The following is a 23,205-nucleotide window of genomic DNA, read 5'->3' on the forward strand; positions in this document are numbered from 1 at the left end:
TTGCCTCTGGGGATGTGGACAAGGCTATGCGAGCTGTGAGTACCTCCACCTGCATACTGGACCCGTGTCCCTCCTGGCTGGTTGCCAACAGCAGTGAGGTGACACGAGGCTGGATCCAGGCGGTTGTTACCGCTTCTCTTCGGGAGGGGTACTTTCCCACCGCGCTTAAGACAGCGGTGGTGAGACCCCTCCTGAAGAAGCCGTCTCTGGATCCAGCTATTCTTAACAACTATCGTCCAGTCTCCAACCTTCCCTTTGTAGGGAAGGTTGTTGAGAAGGTGGTGGCTCTCCAGCTTCAGCGTACCTTGGAGGAAGCTAACTATCTTGACCCCTTCCAGTCTGGCTTCAGACCCGGTTACAGCACAGAAACCGCTTTGGTCGCATTGACTGATGATCTCTGGAGAGCTAGGGATGGAGGCCATGCTTCCATCCTAGTTCTCCTGGACCTCTCAGCGGCTTTCGATACCATCGACCATGGTATCCTTCTGCGACGACTGCGGGAGATAGGGGTGGGCGGCACTGTCTTGCAGTGGTTCTCCTCCTATCTCTCGGACAGGTCGCAGTCGGTGTTAGTGGGGGGGCAGAGATCGTCCCTGAGGCCCCTAACTTATGGGGTGCCGCAGGGGTCGGTCCTATCCCCCCTACTATTTAACATTTACATGAAACCGCTGGGCGAGATCATCCGAAGGCACGGGATAAAATATCACCAATATGCGGACGATACACAGTTGTATCTGTCCGCCCCGTGCCAACTCAATGAAGCGGTGGACGTGATGAACCGGGGACTGGAAGCCGTTAAAGACTGGATGAGAGCGAACAAGCTGATACTCAACCCAGACAAGACCGAGTGGCTGTTGTGTTTCCCTCCCAAAAATTTGATCACCATACCATCACTCAGGCTGGGGGGACAAAATTTAAACCCCTCAGAAAGGGCCCGCAACTTGGGAGTCCTCCTGGATTCACAGCTAACTTTTGACCACCATCTCTCAGCTGTGACCAGGGGGGCATTTGCCCAGGTTCGCCTGGTGCGCCAGTTGCGGCCCTACCTGAATCGGGAGGCCCTCACAACAGTCACTCGAGCCCTTGTGATCTCTAGGCTGGAATACTGTAATGTGCTCTACATGGGGCTGCCCTTGAAGAGCATCCGAAGACTTCAGCTAGTCCAGAATGCGGCCGCGCGAGTGATCGTGGGCGCACCACGGTTCGCCCACATAACACCGATCCTCCGCGAGCTGCACTGGCTACCTGTTGGTCTCCGGGTGCACTTCAAGGTCTTACTCACCACCTATAAAGCGCTCCATGGTAGTGGATCTGGCTATTTGAGAGACCGCCTTCTGCCAATTACCTCCCTGCGTCCCATCAGATCGCATAGAGCTGGCCTCCTCCGTATTCCATCCGCCAGTCAGTGCCGACTGGCGACTACTCGGAGGAGAGCCTTCTCTGTTGCGGCTCCGACACTATGGAACAATCTCCCCGTGGAGATTCGTACCCTCACCACCGTCCAGGCCTTCCGTACAGCCCTCAAGAACTGGCTAACCCGTCAGGCCTGGGGATAATCTTATTTTGCCCCTCCCGAATGCTGAGTGAATGTTGAGTTTTATTGTTTAATTTACTTTGTGCACATTTCTTTTCTTGTATTGTCCTACACTCCCCTTCCTTTTTTGATTGTAAGCCGCCCTGAGTCCCCTCAGGGAAAAGGGCGGCCTATAAATAAACTACAAACAAAAAAACAAACAAACAAAAAACAAAGACTACCTTTACTGTACCTCTGTTTCCAGGGAAAGGGCGATAAGGGAGAGGCAGAACGTATATTTTATGTTTAAATTATCCCAAGTAAGGGGAAGAAACATCCCTGTGTTTGGCAAGAATTTCTGCAAGTCTCTGACTGGGCTTTGACTCTGCACATCGTAGCAAGTTATAGATTCTTTAACTACTTAAATAATCTACATTTGACTGGGTTCACACACTTTGTCTCGGCTCTGTGTGTAAACCAGTTACCTGAATCAAGAGTTTTGTTCAGCAGATGCCTGCTTTCTAAATTCTTCCTTGTTCTTTTGTCGGATTTTACCCCCACCCTTCTTCCCAGCAATAATGAAGACAGTGTAAGAGATGTCCAGGCTAAACCTGAGGGTGAGGTCAAATGCGTCATCAGTCATGAGTCCCTTCGTGCCCACAAGAGATCTAAGTCCAGCCCATCTTGAATTCCTTCTGTTCTTAATTCCTGCTAATTTCCCTTGGCTGTTAGTAGTTTAGATTAATGTCAGGCACCAGGGAAATTAGGAGATCCAGGCAGGTCAAATGAGGATAAAGATTTATTGCAAGCTTAAGCTCTCTTACAAGAATCTGACCAACTGACAGTCAAGGGAAATGAGCGGGAGATAAGAAAGACATTTAAGGTGGGCTGGACTGAGATCTCTTGTGGGCACACAAAGAGACTCATGAATGATGATGTGTTTGCACTCTCGGCCTGGTCATCTTCTGCAGATAAATCTCCTTGGAACAGTGACAACAACAAAAGAGAATAATGTTGTTTTTCTCATTAGAATTGTGGAAGTTTTGAAAATGGCAGCCAAATCAGAGAGGAAGGACAAAATTCTTCCAGCTGTAGGACTGGACCTGATGAAAGTGGCATTGAGAGAAGGAACTTTTGAACTGTTCTGGAAAGAAGCTGTAGAAAATGGGCTGCTTAAAGAAAATGTCGGACCCTGCAGGTATGTTGAAAGAATTTGAAATTATCTTTTAACCTTGAAATTATCTCTGCCCATTTGGCTATTTCTCCTGGAGAATGCTAAGACTCTGAGTAATATAACAAATGGATGTAATGTCAGAGTTTGTTGCAGCACACACAATCAGACAATTCAACAATTAACTTTTCTTCATATATAATGTAACACATGAAGTAACTATACAATACCAAAAGCAGGTTTTCCAACGTGACAGAAAATACAAGCAAACACAAGCAAAGGAGAGAACAGTTTTAGTTTCAGTTCAGAGCAGCAACTAGTTTTGAGCTCAGCACAGACTCAGAGTTTTAGTACAGAAGTTAAGCTATGCCACGCCCAGGCTCCTAGCTGTCTTCAGAAGATTCTGTTTCAGTTTCCAAACAGCCGTTATTGGCTGACCTGCTGCCGAGTCTATCCAGACAATTCCCATTGGCTGACCTGTTGCCATGTCTATTCCAGTCTATGAATATTCATTCTCTGACATGTAATACAGGTAAGTCCTCAACTTACATTCACAACTGAGCTCCAAATTTCTGTTCCTAAGTGAGAAAGTTGTTTTGCCCCATTTTACGACCTTTCTTGCCACAGTTGTTAAGTAAATCACTGCAGTTGTTAAATTAGTAACAAAATTGTTAGGTGAATCTGGCTTCTCCATTGAATTTGCTTGTCAGAAGATTATAAAAGGTGATCACGACTCCAGGACATTTGCAACTGTCATAAATATGAACCAGTGTCTGAGTTTTGAACATGTGACCATGAAGATGCTGAAATGGTCATAAGTGTGAAAAAGAGTTATAGATAAAATACAAAATTAGACTTAGTCTTTTTTTCAATTCTGCAACTATTTATTACAGGTTGTCCTTGAGTTAAGGCCTAATGGAGCCTGTCCATTCCTGTTGTAAGTTGCAATGGTCGTAAAGTGGCTGGGTCTAATTGAACAGAAGTTTTAAAAATCTTTAGTCACTAAGTGAATAAGTGAGCTTATTGTTCATTATGGCACAGTTTTGTCAAGCACTGAAAGTGCCAGATTTTGGCAAAACATGAGAAAACTTAGTCACATGACTGTGGGATGATGCAAACAATTATAAATGCAGTCATGTTGGCCAGGACGTGATGGGAGGCCATGTGACTGGACGTGGGGGAGACCTGACCATTAGAACTTCAGATCTTGGCCATTAGTTCCCTTTTTCAGATAGATCATAACTTTGAATGATTGCTACGTGACCAGTCATAGGTTGAGGATTACCTGCATATATGTTACAGCATCAGACATATTAAAATTAATGTATTAACAGTTCCATGCCTTCATTCACATGCTCATACCCCTATTTTAACAGTAACATTTATTTATGTAATCAGTGAATGGATATTGATTCAATTACAATAGGGTTTTATAAAATACTAGCCGATAAACCTGGCGTTGCCCAGGTATATAGGGGGCAACTATCCTGGGCCAAATGTAATTTCTAATGTTCGTAATGTCTCCTTATCAGAGGGAGCCCCCTTGTGGAGTACTGTGAAGCTGTTACCATGGCAACTCCACTGTGCTGCTCAGTAGTAGCCATTTTACGGTGGTACAGTAGAAGCTATTTTAAGGCACAACAGGCTGTTCTGTTGTATCTTAACAGAACACTACCCCCTGAGGGATTTTAGGGGTGTCTTACTCCCTCAGTATTTTTCTCCAGAGAGTAAGTCATCTGTGTACCAAGTTTGGTTGAAATTGCTTGAGGCGTTCCAGAGTTATGCTGGAACACACACAGAGAGACACCCCCTCCCCTGTGTATAGATAGATAGATAGATAGATAGATAGATAGATAGATAGATAGATAGATAGATAGATAGATAGATAGATAGATAGATAGATAGATGGATGAATAAAGAAAAACAAAGTAACTAATAATGTTACTATAATTCATGTCAAGAGAACATCGGAAACAATTACAAATCATCAAATATGTAACAGAAAACAATTACAAATTATATCAAATATGTAACAGAGAATAGGATGATAAACCACCCTGCTATAGGGCCTGCTTAAAAATAAAAATGAGATCTGGATTGATGAGTGTATAACAATATTGGGGGCTATGTGAAACATCAAGGAAATGTTTCAGAGAGCAGGAACAGAATCTAACATAGTTTTGAAATTACCATCCTTAGATATTTAGTTGGGAATAAACCTTCTTGAATTTGCTGAATACTTTTAAAAATACACATACATCTTCTCGTGCAGCTTCAGTGGTTTTCTCGAGTGTGTTCAGTCTGACTTGATCCAGAACCAGTGCAGAATGCCTTATTTACTTGTCCCGCATTTCTGTTGCCGAGATTTGACTTCCTTTTGACCCAAATGTCTGTTCTTCCTTCAGCTACATGTGTTTTCGATTGCTGGGCAGTGTCCTCCCACTTCTTTCTCACAGCCAACTAAGGATGGTTCTTCAAGGTGAAACCATGCGTCAGTATGGATTCCACGTTGTCACAAGTAAGGTAAAGTCGCTGTTGTGAGAGCTCAGTGCGATTTGAATGGACACACGACCATATGAAGAATGGCTGCAGGTTTGGGGTTTGGCTAGTGCAGGGGCCGGCAACCCACAGCTCTGGAGCCACATGTGGCTCTTTCATCCCACTGCTGTGGCTCCCTGTCACCGGTCGGCAGAGGAAAAAGGATGCCGCGCTAAAAGGAGATTCTATGGTGGGGAAACCGGACTTCCAGTTGGCTCCAGAATTGAACGGGGGGCTTCCGGTTAGGACCTTTGTGCCTCTTTGAATGTTTAAGATTGCCGATCCCTGGGCTAGTCTAAAGAAGAATTAAGGATGACATGATAGCAGTATTTCCATTTGAGGAGCTGCCACAAAGAAGAGGGGATCAAATTATTATCCAAAGCACCGTAGGGCAGGACAAGAAACAATGGTTGGGAACTAGTCAAAGAGAAGCAATCTGGAATTAAGGAAAAACTTCCAGTGAGGACAATTAACCAATAGAAGGCAACCAACAGCTTGCCTTCGAAAATCGTGAGTGCTCCATTGCTGGAGGTTTTTAAGAAGAGACTGGTATATGTTCTCTTGCTGGAGCAGGGGGCTACAAGACCTCCAAGGTCCCTTCCACTTCTATTCCATTCTAATTCTATTCTAATTTAGGTATATAGAATATCACAGGTTTAATCCTCAGATTTTGATGGACAACTGACCAGTCCCTATTGTCCCCCCCTCCCCCGACACTTGCGATCAATGGCAAAAAAACCAACTAGATATAAATCTGCTCCTAAGTTGCAACTACTTCCAGTCCCTGGCTGCAGAAATTCCTGGCTTGGAACTGTGGATTCTCTTCTATAATTGGCTGGTCTTTAGGAAACAGAAAGTATATTTTCATGAAGGAGCTAAACCGTTAAAACCATTCTAAATAGCAGAGAGATTGACGTGGGAACTGTTATTTCATTTTGTGAAAACTGGCCTTTTGTTCAATGGGCGGCAGTTTGGATGATAAGAAGCTTCCTTTATATTGAGCCAGGGCACTGGTCTGACTGGCTGTTGTCCGCGAACAGCTGCTCTTGTAGCTTTCATTAAATGTGCCGCCGTTTGGCCTAGCTGAGGATTGAACATAGCGCCTTGCCAAGAGCTATGCATCTCGCTTAAGTAGGCCATTTTAGCTCAGTTATTTTACCAGCCAACTTTGTTGGAATCTGATTTCCATACTTGTCAGCTAGCATGATCAGAGATTATAAGAATTATAGTCTAAAACAGGGCTGTCAAACTCACAGCCCGTGGGCCGACCATGTCCCAGTTTAGTGAAGAGGGAAAAGTTGCGATATATCACATGATGATGCTGTGATGCACAAGTTTGACACCCCTGGTCTAAAATATTTAGGGACCAGATGATCTAGAGCAGGGGTGTCAAACTCAAGGCCCACGGGCCGGATCCGGCCCACAGGGTACTTAGATCCGACCTGCAGGACTGCCCTGGAAACAGCAAAGGATTGGCCCACAGTGCTTCTACCAGTGAAAACAGGCTCCCCAGCTCTATTTTCACTAGCAGAGGGTTGCAGGAGGCGGAGGCAGTGGCAGCCGAAAACAGAGCTCAGGAGCCTGTTTTCGCTGGCAGAGCGCTTGGGCCCCACAGGCGCCCCCGACGCCCCCGACAGGAATGACATTGAGCTGGCCACGCCCACCCTGGCCCCCTGAGGTCAAATACAACCCTGATGCAGCCCTCAGTGAAATTGAGTTTGACATCCCTGATATAGAGGGCATATTTCTTGCCTCCAGAAGTTGTGAATTCTCCAACACTGGAAGTCTTTAAGAAGATATTGGATAGCCATTTGTCTGGAACGGTATAGAGTTTCCTGCCTAGGCAGGGGGTTGGACTAGAAGACCTCCAAGGTCCCTTCCAACTCTGCTATTGTATTGTATTGTATTGTACTTGTTTTGACAATGGTTCTCTGGTGGTTAACCCTCCCATCTTCCTTTTAGAAAAGCTGTTAGGATACATTTTCCCTTAGCATTCAGGTCCACTTGAGTGGAGTCCCCTTTTAATTGTTCAATTATCCTGTTTATTCATGTGTGTGTGTGTGTGTGTATGTGTACACGTGTGGTGTGTGTGTGTGTATGAGTGTGTGTTTCAATGATGTGGGATTACTTTGTCACTGTTCGTTTTTGTTACACATTGCCCAGTGTGTAACCCTGTTTGAGTTGGGCAGCCTTATAAATGCATGAAACTGAATGAATGAATGAATGTTCATATCGGAAGATGCAACAATCTTTAGTCATTAATAGCCCTCTTTGTGGTCCTCGCCCATCTGTGTATTTCAGCTGCCTGACAGGTTTAAATTTGCCCCAGAGATGGACGCCTACGTTGACTCATTTCTAGAGGGATGCAGCAGCCCTGAGAATCAGCTGGCAGTGATGGTTGCCTTCTCCACTCTCACCAACCAAGGTTACCCAGTTGTGCCCACGTTCTGGAAGGTGGTGAGGCATCTTCTTCCCACTGCTCTGCTAAAGTACATTGACTGGCTGAAGAACATGTTTCTCAATCCAGACCTGGACTGCTGTGTGGATTTTGCTACCAAGAGACAGAACGAGAAGAGAACGAGCAGGTGAAGCCCCTCTTTCCCTTTGGGGTGGTTGGAGAATATTCATTGCAGGATAGGGAGCATTTGGAAGGCTTGGTTGAAGGCTGTAGCTTCATCTGTCACATTGTGCCCCAGTTTCAATACAGTTGCCTGAATTTTATCCCTCTTAGCATTTGATATTCCATGATAAGGTAATAAAACCTCAATTTACAGACTTCCAGTTAGTAGACTGGATATAATGAGCTATATTTCTCTCCAAGTATCCTCCAAACTAATGGGCAAATCAGTTGCACTGGAAATAACCTAAGTGAGCGGTTAAATGCACATTAATCTAACTTTAATTTTACAATTGGGATACTTGCATCAGTTGTGTAAGGCTACTATTATGCAAATTAGGTAAATTGATGAAAATATTGTAAATCACTCTGATGAACATCTGAAAGTAGCAGATGCCCCTTTCCCCAAATGGTTCATTAAAACCAAGTCCTGTCACACTGGCCCATTATTAATAGCCACTCTTTCATATAACTAAAGGAGATAATAGATATTAGCTTCATTGCTGTCCTGCAGGCTTTATTGTCCTTTGTATGGTGTCAAATTATTTTAATGTGTTAAAATTGCCTAGAGAGGTGCTGGAGGACAGGCAGTAGATTAGGATTTTAAAGAAACACATAATAACATGAAAGAGCTGTTAATGGCATTGTGGTGCTCTCTTTCGGTCAATCAGCATAACTGACCACAGCATCACACGGCTAAGGAAATGGATCATCGGCCGCCTCATTGGAATTGCTGAACACCCACAGGTCAACAAGGAGGATGAGCTTGTCATGGACATTTGCAGGTAAAGGAAATGACATGAGTGGCTAGGGACATTTAGAGGAGGGGAAGTCAAACAGTCAAAATGGTAACTCCTTAGACCTGTGATAGCGAACCTATGGCACGCGTGCCAGAAGTGGCTTGCAGAGCCCTCTCTGAGGGCACACAGACCATTGCCACCTGCTCTTCTGATTTCTGGTGCGTAGCTGATCTTCATGGGTGCTGGAGTGCCTGAAATTGGCTGGAAAATTGGCCAAAAATCAGGCCTGTTTTCAGGCATTTTGGGGGGCTTTTTCCGGGCCTTTTTCTGACTGCTTTTTGGGACAAAAATGCCCCCCAAAACTGGCCTGGAAAACAGCCAAAAACAGGCCATTTTCAGGCTGTTTTGGGGGCTTTTTCAAGCCGTTTTCTGGGCCTTTTCTGGCCATTTCAGGCCCAGAGAACGGTCTGAAAACAGGTATCCACATGCCGGCAAGCTGGTCTTCGGTGTTTCCAATGCTCTGGAGTGTGCAAAGACCAGCTGGCCAGCTGTTCTGGTTTGGGAACTCAGTGCCGAAAAGGTTCGCCATCACTGCCTTAGACACAACATCTCACACAAATAGGCCTAGTTAAGACTCTTAGAACACTGTTTTTGAAGAAAAAGAGAAACAGTTTTAATCCAAATTTAATTTCTCTACTTGGCAGCCTTTTTAGGTTTTAGGCACCTAAAGTGGGCAGTAATACGTGTTTTCTAAAAATGGCCAACATTTTTCAAGTTTTGTAAATCATATACAGTAAGGTTTAAATGATTTCATCCCCAGGACCTTGAAAAAGTTGTTGTACAAATGCTGAAAACTGACAAGGTTTAACGATCTTCTGAGTGTTTGATCATTTTTATCTTATATCATTTAATTTTAGGGAATGCTGGACACCTTTTGGGAACATCACGGGTGCTTTTTATGGAGCTATGACCATTGCTTTGTCAGCCTCTATTACAAACTGTCTCATGTGCAGGATGGATATTTCGGTTCTGGTTTTAAAGTTATAACAAATGAGGATATGTAACTACTGTGTTTCCTCGAAAATAAGACAGGGTCTTATTTTCTTTTGACCCCCGAAATAAGTGCTTGTCCTTATGTTCAGGGAGGTCTTATTATTGTTGAGGTGTAGGAGGCAGCGAGCATGGTCACCTCATGGCTGCTGCGGCAGTGAGGCGCAAGGCGCTTCGCCCACTCTTTTCTAGAGCTAGGTTTGTGGGAGTGGCCGTTGGAAAGAGCGTGTGGAATGTCTGGGGCATGTTACCCCTCCCTCCCCCCACCTCGTGGAAGGCTTATTTTCACGGGAGGGATTATTTTAGCGCATGCACTCAAAAGCCCGATTGGGCTTATTATCCGGAGAGGCCTTATTTTTGGGGAAACAGGGTTGTTTTCAAACAAAACCCATTATTTTTGTGTCCCTATCAAGTTTCTAGATATTCCGACAAGGTTTTTGGTTTGGATTACGCTCTAAGGATGTCTGTTTGGTTTAGATTTAACTTGTGTGGTTTACAAACCATGAAATGTGGCTGAGGGCTGAGTAAATACTGCTTGTTTATTTATTCACAACCAACCATGGTTAAACAATGCATGACATATCACATGGTAGGAATGGTTTCTGTTTAATGTGATTAAGACTTAGCTTCTATCCATGTATTGAGAAGACTCTCTCTCTTTCAGATTCTGCTTCTTTCATGCTTTTTTTGAGACCAAGAAACGATTCCCAAAGATAACAGAAACAAAAAGTTCTCCTTCAGTTCTCCTGAATGAACAGTCTCGAACAGTAGCTGCAGATTCGTTTTTCAGGTATCAAACGTGGCTTCTTTCTTGCTTGGCTCATTGGGATGACTAGTATGGAATAGTAATAATAGGAGAGTCAGTTTGGTGTAGTGGTTAAGATGCTGGCCTAGAAACTAGGGGACCTGAGTTCTATTCCTGTCTTAGGCATGAAAACCAGCTAGATGACTTCAGGCCAGTCGCTATCTCTCAGCCCAACCCATCTCATAGAATTATTGTGGGGAAGATAGGAGAAAGGAGTGTTTACCACCTTGAGTTCACCACCTTGAGTCACTTATAAAGTAATAAGAGTAATAAGAAATTAATTTATCTATCTTCTATCTATCTATCTATCATCTATCTATCTATCTATCTATCTATCTATCTATCTATCTATCTATCTATCTATCTATCTATCTATCTGTGTTTTTTTATTTGTGCTGATAAATAAATAAAGGGAGACTAGTTTAGATCTATTTCAAGCTATTTAGCTCTCATCAGCTAGCCATATCCTTACTGGGATTTGAACCTGGGCTATATTACATACTAGGCAAACTCCTTAGCCATTAGGCCACAGGCTGTTATCCGTTATCAGCTAAGCCAGGGTGAAAGGTATCTATTAGATTTTTACAACCCCTGGTAAGCCCCAATTATGGGAGGAAGCTAACTGCTTCCATCATCTGTCAATCGGCTCGTCACAAGAGTCCATCACGACAGAAACTGGGCATTTGCCCAGGTTCGCCTGGTACGCCAGTTGCGGCCCTACCTGAACCGGGAGGCTCTCACAACAGTCACTCGAGCCCTTGTGATCTCTAGGCTGGAATACTGCAATGTGCTCTACATGGGGCTGCCCTTGAAGAGCATCCGGCGACTTCAGCTAGTCCAGAATGCGGCCGCGCGAGTGATTGTGGGCGCACCCCGGTTCGCCCACATAACACCGATCCTCCATGAGCTGCGCTGGCTACCTGTTGATCTCCGGGTGCGCTTCAAGGTGCTACTTACCATTCATAAAGCCCTTCAAGGTAGTGGATCTGACTATTTGAGAGACCGCCTTCTGCCAATTACCTCCCTTCGTCCCATCAGATCGCATAGAGTAGGCCTCCTCCGAATTCCATCAGCCAGTCAGTGCCGACTGGCGACTACGCGGAGGAGAGCCTTCTCGGTTGCAGCTCCGACGCTTTGGAACGATCTCCCCGTGGAGATTCGCACCCTCACCACCGTCCAGACCTTCTGCACAGCCCTCAAGATCTGGCTATCCCATCAGGCCTGGGGATAAGACCTTAATCTCGCCCCCCCGAATGTTGAATGAATGTTGTGTTTTATTGATTATTATTTTTCTTTATTCACATTTCTTTTGTGTCTTGTCTTACACTCCCCTCCTATGAAATGTAAGCCGCCCTGAGTCCCCTTAGGGAAAAGGGCGGCCTATAAATGTCAATAAAATGAAAAAAAATAAAAATGAAATGAAAAAATGAGAAACCCAATGTTTTTTCCTGTTGCCTTTGTTATATTTGTGTTTTTTTATTTGTGCTGATAAATAAATAAAGGGAGACTAGTATAGATCTATTTCAAGCTATTTAGCTCTCATCAGCTAGCCATACCCTTACTGGGATTTGAACCTGGGCTATATTACATACTAGGCAAACTTCTTAGCCATTAGGCCACAGGCTCTTCTCCGTTATCAGCGAAGCCAGGGTGAAAGGTATCTATTAGATTTTTACAACCCCTGGTAAGCCCCAATTATGGGAGGAAGCTAACTGCTTCCATCATCTGTCAATCAGCTCGTCACAAGAGTCCATCACGACAGAAACCCAATGTTTTTTACTGTTGCCTTTGTTATATTTGTGTTTTTTAATTTGTGCTGATAAATATATCTATAAATGTCTATAAATATATATATATAAATGTGTGTGTGTTCCAGCATAACTCTGGAAAGCCTCAAGCAATTTCAAGCAAACTTGATACGCAGATGACTTACTCGCTGGAAACAAATGCTATGGGGCTAGGACACCCCTAACACCCCTCGGGGTATGTGTTCTGTTAAGATACAGCCTGTTGTGCCTTAAAATGGCTTCTACTATACAGCACAGTGGAGTGGCCATGGTAACAGCTTCACAAGGGGTCCCTCTGGTAAGGGGGAAAATCCAACATTAGAAATTACTTTTGGTCCAGACAATTTCTCCCTATAAATAAATATCTGGGCAACAGCAGGTTATCAACTAGTAATTGATCAATTAAAAAATAGCCCGTATTAAAGGGTTGTGTTAGGGCTGGAAAGGAGTTTAAAATCCCCACTAAGCCATGAAGTGACTTTGGGTCAATCACTCCCTGGCTGATTTACTTCACAAAGTAGTTATGGAGAGGAGTCACACATAATGTTTTAAACTCGGGGAGGCAAAGTGAGACATGAATGTTACGGAAAAAAATTCAACTTGCTTTGAATTTAATTTTTCAATAACACAGCATGGGGTTTTAGAATCGCTATGGCAAAAATTGATGTCCCTGAAAGAGGATATGTGCCAGTCTTAGGGTATATAAAATGCAAAAAGGCTGTTTTTAAATTATAAATTGCTGCTCATCCAGCAATGATTGTAGTGGCCCATGGAAATATAGAAATGGGAGGTGGGAAAGATGATAGAATTCTCTGCAGGAGAAACTGGCTCTCTATTATTCCTGAACCAGGAATATTTAAATCAGAAGAAGAAAAAAAATCACATGGCAGGATTTGAACATTTTGAAGTGCTTCTTAACATCAGCTTGAAATCAAGTCTTCAGTCTGTTGTATGGCAGAGCGATTTCTGGATTTCTTTTTTTCTCTCTCTGCAGTTTGCTTCAGCATTTGAACACAATGCCTGCCCTGGGAGAATCAGCCGAAGCAGAAGAAATGAGGAAGAAGCACCTCCATGGTTTGACAGTCAGTGGAGACCCCTGGATCCACTGTGTGGTGCAATACGCCCACCTCCTCCTCTCTCACCAGGAACAGGTGAAGATGGTGGTTCCATTTAATGATGAAGAACGAGAGGCTTGGGACAAGTAAGTTTCCCTGCACGGCAGGGATCCCCAATTTATTTGGGATGTTGCAAGGATGTTGTGGGCTGTCTCAGACAAAATGACTGGCTTGGCTACAATACAGAGCATCAGATTGCTAGCTATGTATCTTTTCTATACTCTGCTTCAATAAGAAACTACCTTCCCTGATAGAGCCATGTATTTTTCTTCCTATTCTTGGCAGGTGGTAGAACTTCAGATGAAATTCTGAACTCCAGCCTTCCGTCATCCTTACTTTCTAATAAAAATTATAGGACATGTATAGGACCTAGAGCTGTGATGGCGAACCAATGGCATGCGTGCCACAAGTGCCACGCAGAGACATCTCTCCGGGCAAGCGAGATGGTACCCGTTGCTCTTCCAGGTTCCAGTGTGCCAGCCAGCTGGTATTCACCATGCACGTGCCAGGAAGATGACCATCCAGTTTCTGGTACTCACATGTGCACACAAAGATCAGGTGGCCAGTGAGCATACGTGCACTAGAAACCGGAATATCATGTTCCTAGCGCGCGCATGCATGCTGGCCAGCTGGTCTTCGCTAATGCATGCCAGAAACCAGAAGACCAGGTGGCTGGTGTATCCTCCGGAATAACATCTTCCCGGCATGTGCATGCGGACCAGGTGGCTGCTCTTCCAGTTTCCGGCACGTGTGCGTGCACTCCCGTTTCGGCACTTGGTGCTGAAAAGGTTCGCCAACACTGACCTAGAGGTATTTTGGAGGCTGGTGCTTTATGTGAGTTTTTTTTTTAACATCTCTTTTTATATATCTCTTTTTAAAGAAATTTAAAGTCTAGTATTTTTTTCTCTCAAAGGTGGTAATAAGTCAGGAGGACAGGAGGACTGGGGGCATCAAAAAAGATATCTGTAGCCTAGTGATGGGTTCCAGAGCCAGGTTGCAACAGGTCCCGGCGCCCACCACATGAAGGCTCACACACACGCACAGTACGCTCTTGCATCCTTACCTCCTGCAACGCCTCCGCGACGCTCTAGCTGCTTGGCGGAACGTCGCGCAAGTGGCATATGCTCCGTGTGCATGTGCGGAAGCACCAAAGAGCTCAAATAAGGTAGGGTGGGCCCTCTGGAGCACCGTACCGGAATGGTACACGGTGCTTCTGGCAGGCACCGGTACGCCCATACCAGGGCGTACCGCCTGCCACACACCACTGCTGTAGCCTTATTATCCTCCCAATTTAATATCATAGATATGTGAATATAAGGTCTTGATGACAGGTCAATAGCAATAGGAATTATCTATCCATTGCAAGGAACAACTGGATCATTGAATTAGTTGGATGGTATCACTTGGTGTTGGATGATACCACTTTAGTATGCTTAAAAGAAAGTGAGAATCACAGTAGAACAAGCTTTCTTATACAAGCAGTTCCTTGAGTAGTCCTTGTTCATTTTGCGAGGTTCAGTTAAAGGTAATTGAAAGTGCTGGAACTAATATCATAATGTTGCGATTGTTAAGCAAAGATTACCTGTAGGGATAAATGAAGTCCCTGCATGTAAAAATAGGTCATTTAGTAGGAAGATGAGCCTGCTCCAACTTCTCTATGACACTGAGACTTTCATATTGTTCCCTTTTACTCTTCTAAACTCCCAGCCATTCTTGATTACCCAGAATGGTGTTGATGGGTGGGACAGAAGGTTAACCCTTGAGCCTTGGTGGTGCGGTGGTTAGAGTGCAGGCTACTTCTGCTGACTGCTGGCTGCCTGCAATTTGGCAGTTCAAATCTCACCATGCTCAAGGTTAACTCAGCCTTCCATCCTTCCGAGGTGGGTAAAATGAGGACCCAGATTGCTGTGGGTAATATGCTGACTCTGTAAACTGCTTAGAGAGGGCTGTAAAGCACTGGGAAGTACATAAGTTTAAGTGCTATTGCTAACCCTTTCCTTGCCATCAGTATTCTCATTTGCCGTTGCCGTGTGCCACAGCCAGCTCAGACATTTAGGGCAAAGAGGCAATCCCTTGCAATCCTCCTAATGAAAAGAGAAGAAAGGGCTGGGCCTTGATGCTGATTCCATTTAATTCCTTATCTTTGCATACTACCTTTTTGCAAAAGTTCCGAGATTCTGTGACAGCCCGTGTCGCAGAATTGAAATCGAATTACATAACTGTTGGGTTTCAAACACGATGTCTCCTTATAATAGGATGTTGCAGACCGTGGAAGCCCTGAAACAAAGAGATAAAAAAAGCCACAGTATGAAGACCTCTGCCTTCCAACATCTGCTGCTGTTGGTCGGTATTCACCTCTTCAAGGTAACGTCAAGTATGCCAAAAGGTTTTTGGACCTAGCTCTGAATTCATGCAAATTCCTGACTCCTAGTTATAATACACCTGGGGTGGAGAATAATTCGTTGATTAGGAATTGTAGGATTCATTTTCTCCCTGGTTTCTGTGACAATTCTATAACCTCAGGTGGTGACAAAGAAGTTGAGTTGATAAGTTCTCATTCATTTCTGGCTGACTTTGAGGTGCATCTTTTTTACAGATAGTCTTTGACTTACAACCTCTTGTTTAGTGACTGTTTGAAGTTGCAACTGTTCAGTCTAAGTGTGAAAATTGGTCTTAAGCCACTTTTCAGTACCATTGTTAGCTGTGGCCCACCTGTATGTATTCCAGTCTTAACTTATTTTATATACGGAGGGAGTACATGACCCTTACTCTTTTGGCAAATAAAACAAGATTAAAAAATGCAGTTGTGGTAATACTGATAAGTTTGCTTTCTTCTTTCCTCTTGGGTCCTGCAATCCACACAACAGTCTCCAGCAGAGTGTGTGAACCTTCTGAACGATCTCCAGAATTGTATCAAGAGAGCCTTTGGTGAGAAGCCCAAGAAGAAAAAGGCAGCTACAACTGGTGAGTTTCCATCCCAGGTTGGTTATCATCGTCTTCTTAACGTACCCTTCAGTTGCATTGGGTTGATGGCTTCTAAAATTTCCAGGCAGTGTGATGGTTGCTGATTTGGACATCTGCAAGAGCCTTTCCCAAATTATCTGGAGGACATAATGTCAGAGTATGTTTATAGACTGGAATAGACATGGCAATAGGTCAGCCAATGGGGACTGTTGAAATGGACATGGTAACAGGCCAGCCAATGGGCATTGTTTGGAAATACTGAAACATAGTATTTGTTTGCATGGGGCCATAAGAGACGTTTGGAGTCTGGGCGTGGCTTAGATTTGCTGAATTGTATATAAACGTTGGTTTGGCCTCTGTAACTTTACCTCAGCTTCTGTACAATGTAGGCCTCTGTATCTCTCTACCCTGTAATGACTTGTTTCTATGAATATTGCTTCTGTGAGACAGCGGAAGAAGCAGAAGAGAAGAACAGAGGCAAAAAAGAGAGAGAGCAGAGAAGGAAGGTGCGAGAGGGAAAAGTCAGATACAAACTAGAAGTAAAAGAAACAGTCTCAACTAAAGATGGTTCAAGAAATAACAATTCTGTCGATAAACTTGAATGGACTGAACGCACTAAAAAAAAAAAGCACAGATGTTTAATATTCCTAAGAAATTGAAAGTAGACAAGATATGGGTTAATTGGTATAGATGGATGGAGCAAAGAAATAAAAAGCAATGAAAGAATAGAACAACTCTCAAAAATAATAATTATGAGTAAAACAAGGGGGTCATGATTGATGAAATCAAATCAGGATAATAGCTGGCATATAGACTGTAGAATGATAGAGAAAAAAGGAAATGATATGAAAAAAATTGACTTGTGGAAATAACACTCTCAAGAAAACATAAACTGGATTTGAAAGAGACAGCTATAACAGTAGAAAAAGAAAGGAAGGGAAGAAGGAAGGAAAGGAGGGGAGGAAGGAAGTAGGGAATGGAAGGGCGAAGGAAAGGAAAGAAGTGGAGGGTGGAAGAGACAGAGAGAGAGAGAGAGAAGGAGAGATAGTAGGAGAGGAAGAAGAAATGTGGAGGAGAGGTAGGGGAAGAAGAAAGAAGTAAGGAGAGGTGGGTGGAAGGGAGAGAAAGACGAGAGGAGGGAGGAAGAGAGAAAGAGAAGGAGAGAGGGTAGGAAGGAGAAGAAAGAGGGGAGAAGTAGGGGAGAAGTAAGGGAAGAAAGAAGGGGAAGGAGAGGAGGAAGGAAGAAAGTAGAGAAGGAAGGGGGGAGAAAAGAAAAGAAAATAAGGTGAGATGTGGAGGACAGGTAGGGGAAGAAGAAAGAGGTAAGGAGAGGTGGATGGGAGGGAGAGAAAGAAGAGAGGAGGGAGGAAGAGAAAAAGAGAAGGAGAGAGGGTAGGAAGGAGAAGACAGAAGGTAGGAGTAGGGGAGAAGTAAGGGAAGGAAGAAGGGGAAGGAGAGGAGGAAGGAAGGAGGGAGAAAAGAAAAGAAGGAGAAAATAAGATGGTCTCATAGCAGGTGTGAAGGATGGTAAACAATACATTCCAAATTATACCTTATATCCTTTTAAATGGAATAATAATAATATAAGAATGGCAAAGAAAAAGAATAACTATGTGAATGTATACCTATAACTGTATGTAAGAGAATAAATGACAGTAAAAATATAAAGCACAATATAGGTAAATAATACTTGATCATAAGTAGCTAAGTATAAATAAATAAAGAAATGTATATAAAAATGGATAATGAATAACGAGATTATGAACGCAAGATAGAAATGTATAGAAGGGAAAACACTAACTGCAAAGAAACCGATTCGGAACGGCTGTATGATATACGATGGAACTTATTGTTCCTATGTTGTTTTTAAGTTATGTGGTTATTTTTGTTAATGTGTTTATGTGTTCTGTTGATGTGCTTATGTGTATAAAATAAAAATTCAAATTTTTTTTTAAAAAAAGAATATTGCTTCTGTGGTCCTGATATTGTATGCTGAATTTTACTGTTTGGTATTGTATATAAAGAAGCTTCTTATATATAATTGACTCCTGCTGAAGTTCATTTATTTGTGTGTGCTTGCTGGATGTGCTGCTGCAGTCAAAAAACTCTGACACATAAGAGTCAGAAAGTCCGGTCTTATAGACATCAATACTGATGATATGGTTTTCTTTGCTGTGTTTTGCTTAGATGATGAAGAAGAGCCAGCCTGGGTTGAAGTGATTGTGGAAGTTCTACTTTCTCTCCTAGCTCAATCCAGTGGGCTGATTCGACGGGTCTGTAAAAACGTGTTTGGGCTCGTCTGCCAACACATGACGAAGGGTGCTTTGCAGCTCATCCTAGATGTAAGTCTTTTGAGAGTTGGTTGATGCTCTGTCTGGATTAGTTGCATTAACAGAGGGATACAATCAAGATCAAGTGAGGTACTAATGCCACTTTCTAAAGCATTAGTGAGACCACACCTAGAATACTGCATCCAGTTTTGGTCACTACACTATAAAAAGATGTTGAGACTCTAGGAAAAGTGCAGAGAAGAGCAACTGGGATGATTAGGGGACTGGAGGCTAAAACATATGAAGAACAGTTACAGGAACTGGATATGTCTAGTCTTATGAAAAGAAGGACTAGGGGTGACATGATAGGGTTCCAATCTCTCAGGGGCTGCCACAAAGAAGAAAGAGTCCAGCTACTCTCCAAAGCACCTGAGGGTAGGACAAGAAGCAATAGGTGGAAAATAATCAAGAAGAGAAGCAACTTAGACCTGAGGAGAAATTTCCTGACAGTTAGAACAATTGGAACAACTTGCCTCCAGAAGTTATGAATGTTCCAACATTGGAAGTTTTTAAGAAGATGTTGGATAACCATTTGTCTGAAGTGGTGTAGGGTTTTCTGCCTAAGCAGGGGGTTGGAATAAAGACCTCCAAGGTCCCTTCCAACTCCACTATTCTATTCTATTCTATTTTATTCATCAGCTTCCAGGTTGACACAAACCTGTGTTGTAGCAGACCTGCTCTGAGAAGGGGCTGCTTTGTTTCTTTTCAGAGATAATGCATTGGAATTTGATAAAAGTAAAATTCTCCCTAAGGTTCTGGATCCACAACAAGACCAGGATGAAGAAAATGCTGTTATCATCATGGAAGAAACAGAGAAGAAGAAAAAGAAATTGCCACCCCAAAATATGGTAAGTACAATTATTGTGAACGATAGTTGTCATACGGTCGAAAGTCAACAAAGCAATATTAAAATAGGCTGCGACTAAAGCAAGGAGGAAGTACAAATTATATCCTGCCTAAATAGAATTGTTTCTAACCCATCACACAGACAAGTTGGGAGAAAGAAGTGCAGACATTGGAATATTGGTTGTAAAATATATAGAGTGCTCATTGATACTCAGCAATCTCTGGAATTCTTTCATTATTGTTTTATAGTTTGGCTACACTAGGTGAACCTTCATTTATCTTGGGAAATAGACTCTTGAGTATTTTGTTTTGTCATCCGAGAGAGGCCTGACAGCTATGGTGTGGCCCAGAGGTTAAAATGCAGAACTGTAGGCTGCTTCTGCTGACTGCTGGCTGCCCGCAATTTGGCAGTTCGAGTCTCACCAGGCTCAAGGCTCATATCTTTCCGAGGTGGGTAAAATGAGGATCCAGATTGTTGTGGGAAATAAGCTGACTCTGCAAAACGCTCAGGGAGGGCTGTAAAGCACCGTGAAGCGGTATATAAGTCTAAGTGCTTTTGCTATGTTCAGCATAATACTAATCTCAAATATTTATATTTATGGATTCCTACAATAGCAATAGCAATTCTAAGGCATGGTTTATTTTTATGTTTTGTATAAAGACAACCACAACCACACCATGCACATGGGGAAACATATGAAAAAGTTTTCTTTCTTTTTCTTTTTTCTTTTCCCCTAATTACTTGCATTGGGATTATTCTGTTTACGATTTAGGTTGTCTGTATTTGTCGTCATGGATTGCACCAGTGAGGCTAAAACCAATTTCGTTGTATTTATTTTGTATAATGACAATAAAGGCTATACTATAATGAACATTGGTTGGCTGGGTTCATATAAAATGGTAAACCAGGACGAAAAAATATATGTTATACAGGTAATGAACATTGGTTGGCTGGGTTCATATAAAATGGTAAACCAGGACGAAAAAATATATGTTATACAGGTAGTCCTCAACTTAAAACTGTTTGTTTAGTGACCGTTCAAAGTTACAGGAGCACTGAAAAAAGTGACTTATGACTGTTGCAGCTTCCCCGTGGTTATAGGTGGGTTGGACCGGTTTGTCTGAACTGGTAGTGATTTGGTGACCTGGGTCGCTGGAACCGGCAGTAACCCAGGCCTGCCATATCCCCAAACCGGTTTTCCTATGGGGGCGCCATCTTGATTTTCGGTTCTGTGTATGCGCAGAACAATTGTAATTGCACACATTTCCCCCCACCCTTTTTTAACATTTTGCCCATGCGCAGACTTATTTGTGTGCAAATTCCTACAGGCATTTGCGCGCACTGAATCAGCAGTAATGCTGGGAGCAACTCACCCCTGCCCATGGTCATGTGATCAAAATTCAGACACTTGGCAACTGGAGCATATTGATGATGATTGCAATGTATCAGGGTCATGTGATCATCTTTTGGGACTTTCTGACCAGCAAATGGAGAAGCCAGATTCACTTTAAGAACTGTGTCACTAACTCAACAGCTGTAGTGATCTACTTAACAACTGTCGCAAGAAAGGTTGTAAAATGGGGCAAAACTGATTTAATAACCATCTTGCTTAGCACTGGAAATTTTGGGCTCAACAGTGGTCGTAAGTTGAAGACCAGCCGTAATTAGATGTAGTATGTGAGCCTTGTCTGAGACTATCCACTTTCTTGGAATTTTATTGGTTACAAAGAATATGTGGATGAATACGGCAAATGTCTATGGACTTGATGTAATAGTTGGCTTTTTACTCTGGAGTATTTTTATTGATGGATGCCGCAATATTCTACAATTTCAAAACAGAACCAGGACTCTGCTGGATTGTACCTCTAGGCCAGCAGTCTCTTCTCACATTGGCCAACCAACTCCATAACTCACATCAACCAGCTGAACATTAAGCCTTTTAAAAAGCCTGTTGCAAATTGTCCTTGTCTTATGACCACTATAAGATTCCTCCTGATTTTTGGCTATCATAGACTAACACCGCTCCTCTGCCTGCATTGTCTAGTCTAGTACAATATATTACTGTCGGTTCTGATTAACATAAAATCCTCGGGTTCACAAATGAAAAAGGGTAGTTTTCATCGTCTTATAACTTTGTACCTGGAGATGCCAGAAATTAGCCTAGGAATAATTTTCTTGTACATAGAGCATTGGTCACTTGCCAAAAGTTTGGCTATATTTTATTGATATTAGTTAACCATTGCAAGGTTTTACAGATGGGAAACTTGTATTGTTAAAAGGACAGAAGGGCGGGTTGTTTTAAAACAAAGCATTTTCATATTGTAGGTCAATCTTTTCATAATGTAATTTTAAAAAGAAATTGCTGTTTTGGCAGATTGAGCTTATCATTGATGATTTTTCACATTGATAGCAACCTGATTGATATTTTTGGGAAATATTATCCTGTTTCCGAAGAGAAGGTGTGGGAGGAGTAACCAATGGGTATTAACCCAGCCCTTTTGTTTAATCATGTTAAATCAATCATAATTGGCTGGACTTGCACAGCACATTTATTGATAAACCATCCTTTACAAATCTTAATGGCTGGCTTTGCAATATATGCTAAAGCTATGCCACAACTAAAGGACTCCAAATCCCAGACTTCCCTGGTTTAAGAGCTGCGGTGGCGCAGTGGTTAGAATGTAGTACTGATGAGTAGAAAATATTAGAATGTGCAGAAATGAATAGATTAAAGCTTGCAATTAAGGAGAAAGAACAAACTGAATATTACATGATATAGGAATTATTTGATCAATGATTGGAGAATAAAAATAAAAATGGAATTTAGAAATAAAAGGAGGAGATCAGTGAGATATAAATAGGTTGAGAGAGATGTAAACAATATGATTATTATTGTATTAGGATTATTATGTTTTGTATGTATGTATGTATGTATGTATGTATGTATGTATGTATGTATGTATATATTTAAAGTCACAACCCCCGGTATGCCCAAATATGGGAGGAAGTTCACTACTTCCATTCTCTGTCATTCGGCTCGTCACAAGAGACCATGGCTAGCTGATGAGAGCTAAACAGCTTGAAATAGATCTATACTAGTCTCCCTTTATTTATTTATCAGCACAAATATAACATGTATATGTATATATATATAAATAAATATCTCACCAGGCTCAAGATTGACTCAGCCTTCCATCCTTCTGAGGTGGGCAAAATGAGAACCCAGATTGTTGGGGGCAATATGCTGACTTTGTAAATTGCTTACATAGTGCTGTAAAGCGCTGTGAAGTGGTATATAAGTCTTAAGTGCTATTGCTATTAATGGGATACGGAATCCTTCCCAAATCATTGTTGAAAGAGGGGAAAAATAAACCTTATTTTATTGTCTGGCAGGATCAAGTTGAAGAAAGTGGGGAGAGCTCTGATGAAGACAGCTCTGAAGAAAGCGATGAGAGTGACAAGGAGGCTTTGGAGACCAATAGTGAGGGGGAGGATGAACCCGACGAAAACTTCCGTGCCATGCTGAGGAATGTTTTGAAAGCCGAGAATGCATTGGTAGGTATTGGAGAAGAGACTTTTGTTTTTACTTAGGTAAACAGTGAGGCTCCTGTGTTGAGAGAAACACAATTGGGCATGAAGAATGTTCAGCTGGGCTGCCTGAAATGGGTATACAATATTAGGGAGGTGATGAGCTACTGTTTCCTGCTGGCATTGCACAAAGAGGTCTG

General features: G+C 42.6%; 1 protein-coding gene across 1 annotated transcript in view; it reads left to right on the forward strand.

Moving 5' to 3' along the window:
* The window catches only part of MYBBP1A (MYB binding protein 1a), a 91,497-nt gene that overhangs the window by 14,219 nt on the left and 54,073 nt on the right, over positions 1–23,205 (forward strand). The window contains exons 7-17 of the mRNA XM_087717220.1: positions 2,544–2,711; positions 5,090–5,207; positions 7,524–7,807; positions 8,511–8,624; positions 10,294–10,419; positions 13,216–13,422; positions 15,592–15,700; positions 16,204–16,300; positions 18,488–18,642; positions 19,383–19,478; positions 22,871–23,032. Coding sequence (XP_087573346.1) covers positions 2,544–2,711; positions 5,090–5,207; positions 7,524–7,807; positions 8,511–8,624; positions 10,294–10,419; positions 13,216–13,422; positions 15,592–15,700; positions 16,204–16,300; positions 18,488–18,642; positions 19,383–19,478; positions 22,871–23,032 — 1,636 coding nt within the window. The remainder of the gene's footprint in view (positions 1–2,543; positions 2,712–5,089; positions 5,208–7,523; positions 7,808–8,510; positions 8,625–10,293; positions 10,420–13,215; positions 13,423–15,591; positions 15,701–16,203; positions 16,301–18,487; positions 18,643–19,382; positions 19,479–22,870; positions 23,033–23,205) is intronic.

Source organism: Thamnophis sirtalis, unplaced genomic scaffold, assembly GCF_051295495.1.
Source record: "Thamnophis sirtalis isolate CommonGarterSnake01/CBP01778 unplaced genomic scaffold, rThaSir2_p1.2 scaffold_6, whole genome shotgun sequence".
Classification (NCBI taxonomy): domain Eukaryota; kingdom Metazoa; phylum Chordata; class Lepidosauria; order Squamata; family Natricidae; genus Thamnophis; species Thamnophis sirtalis.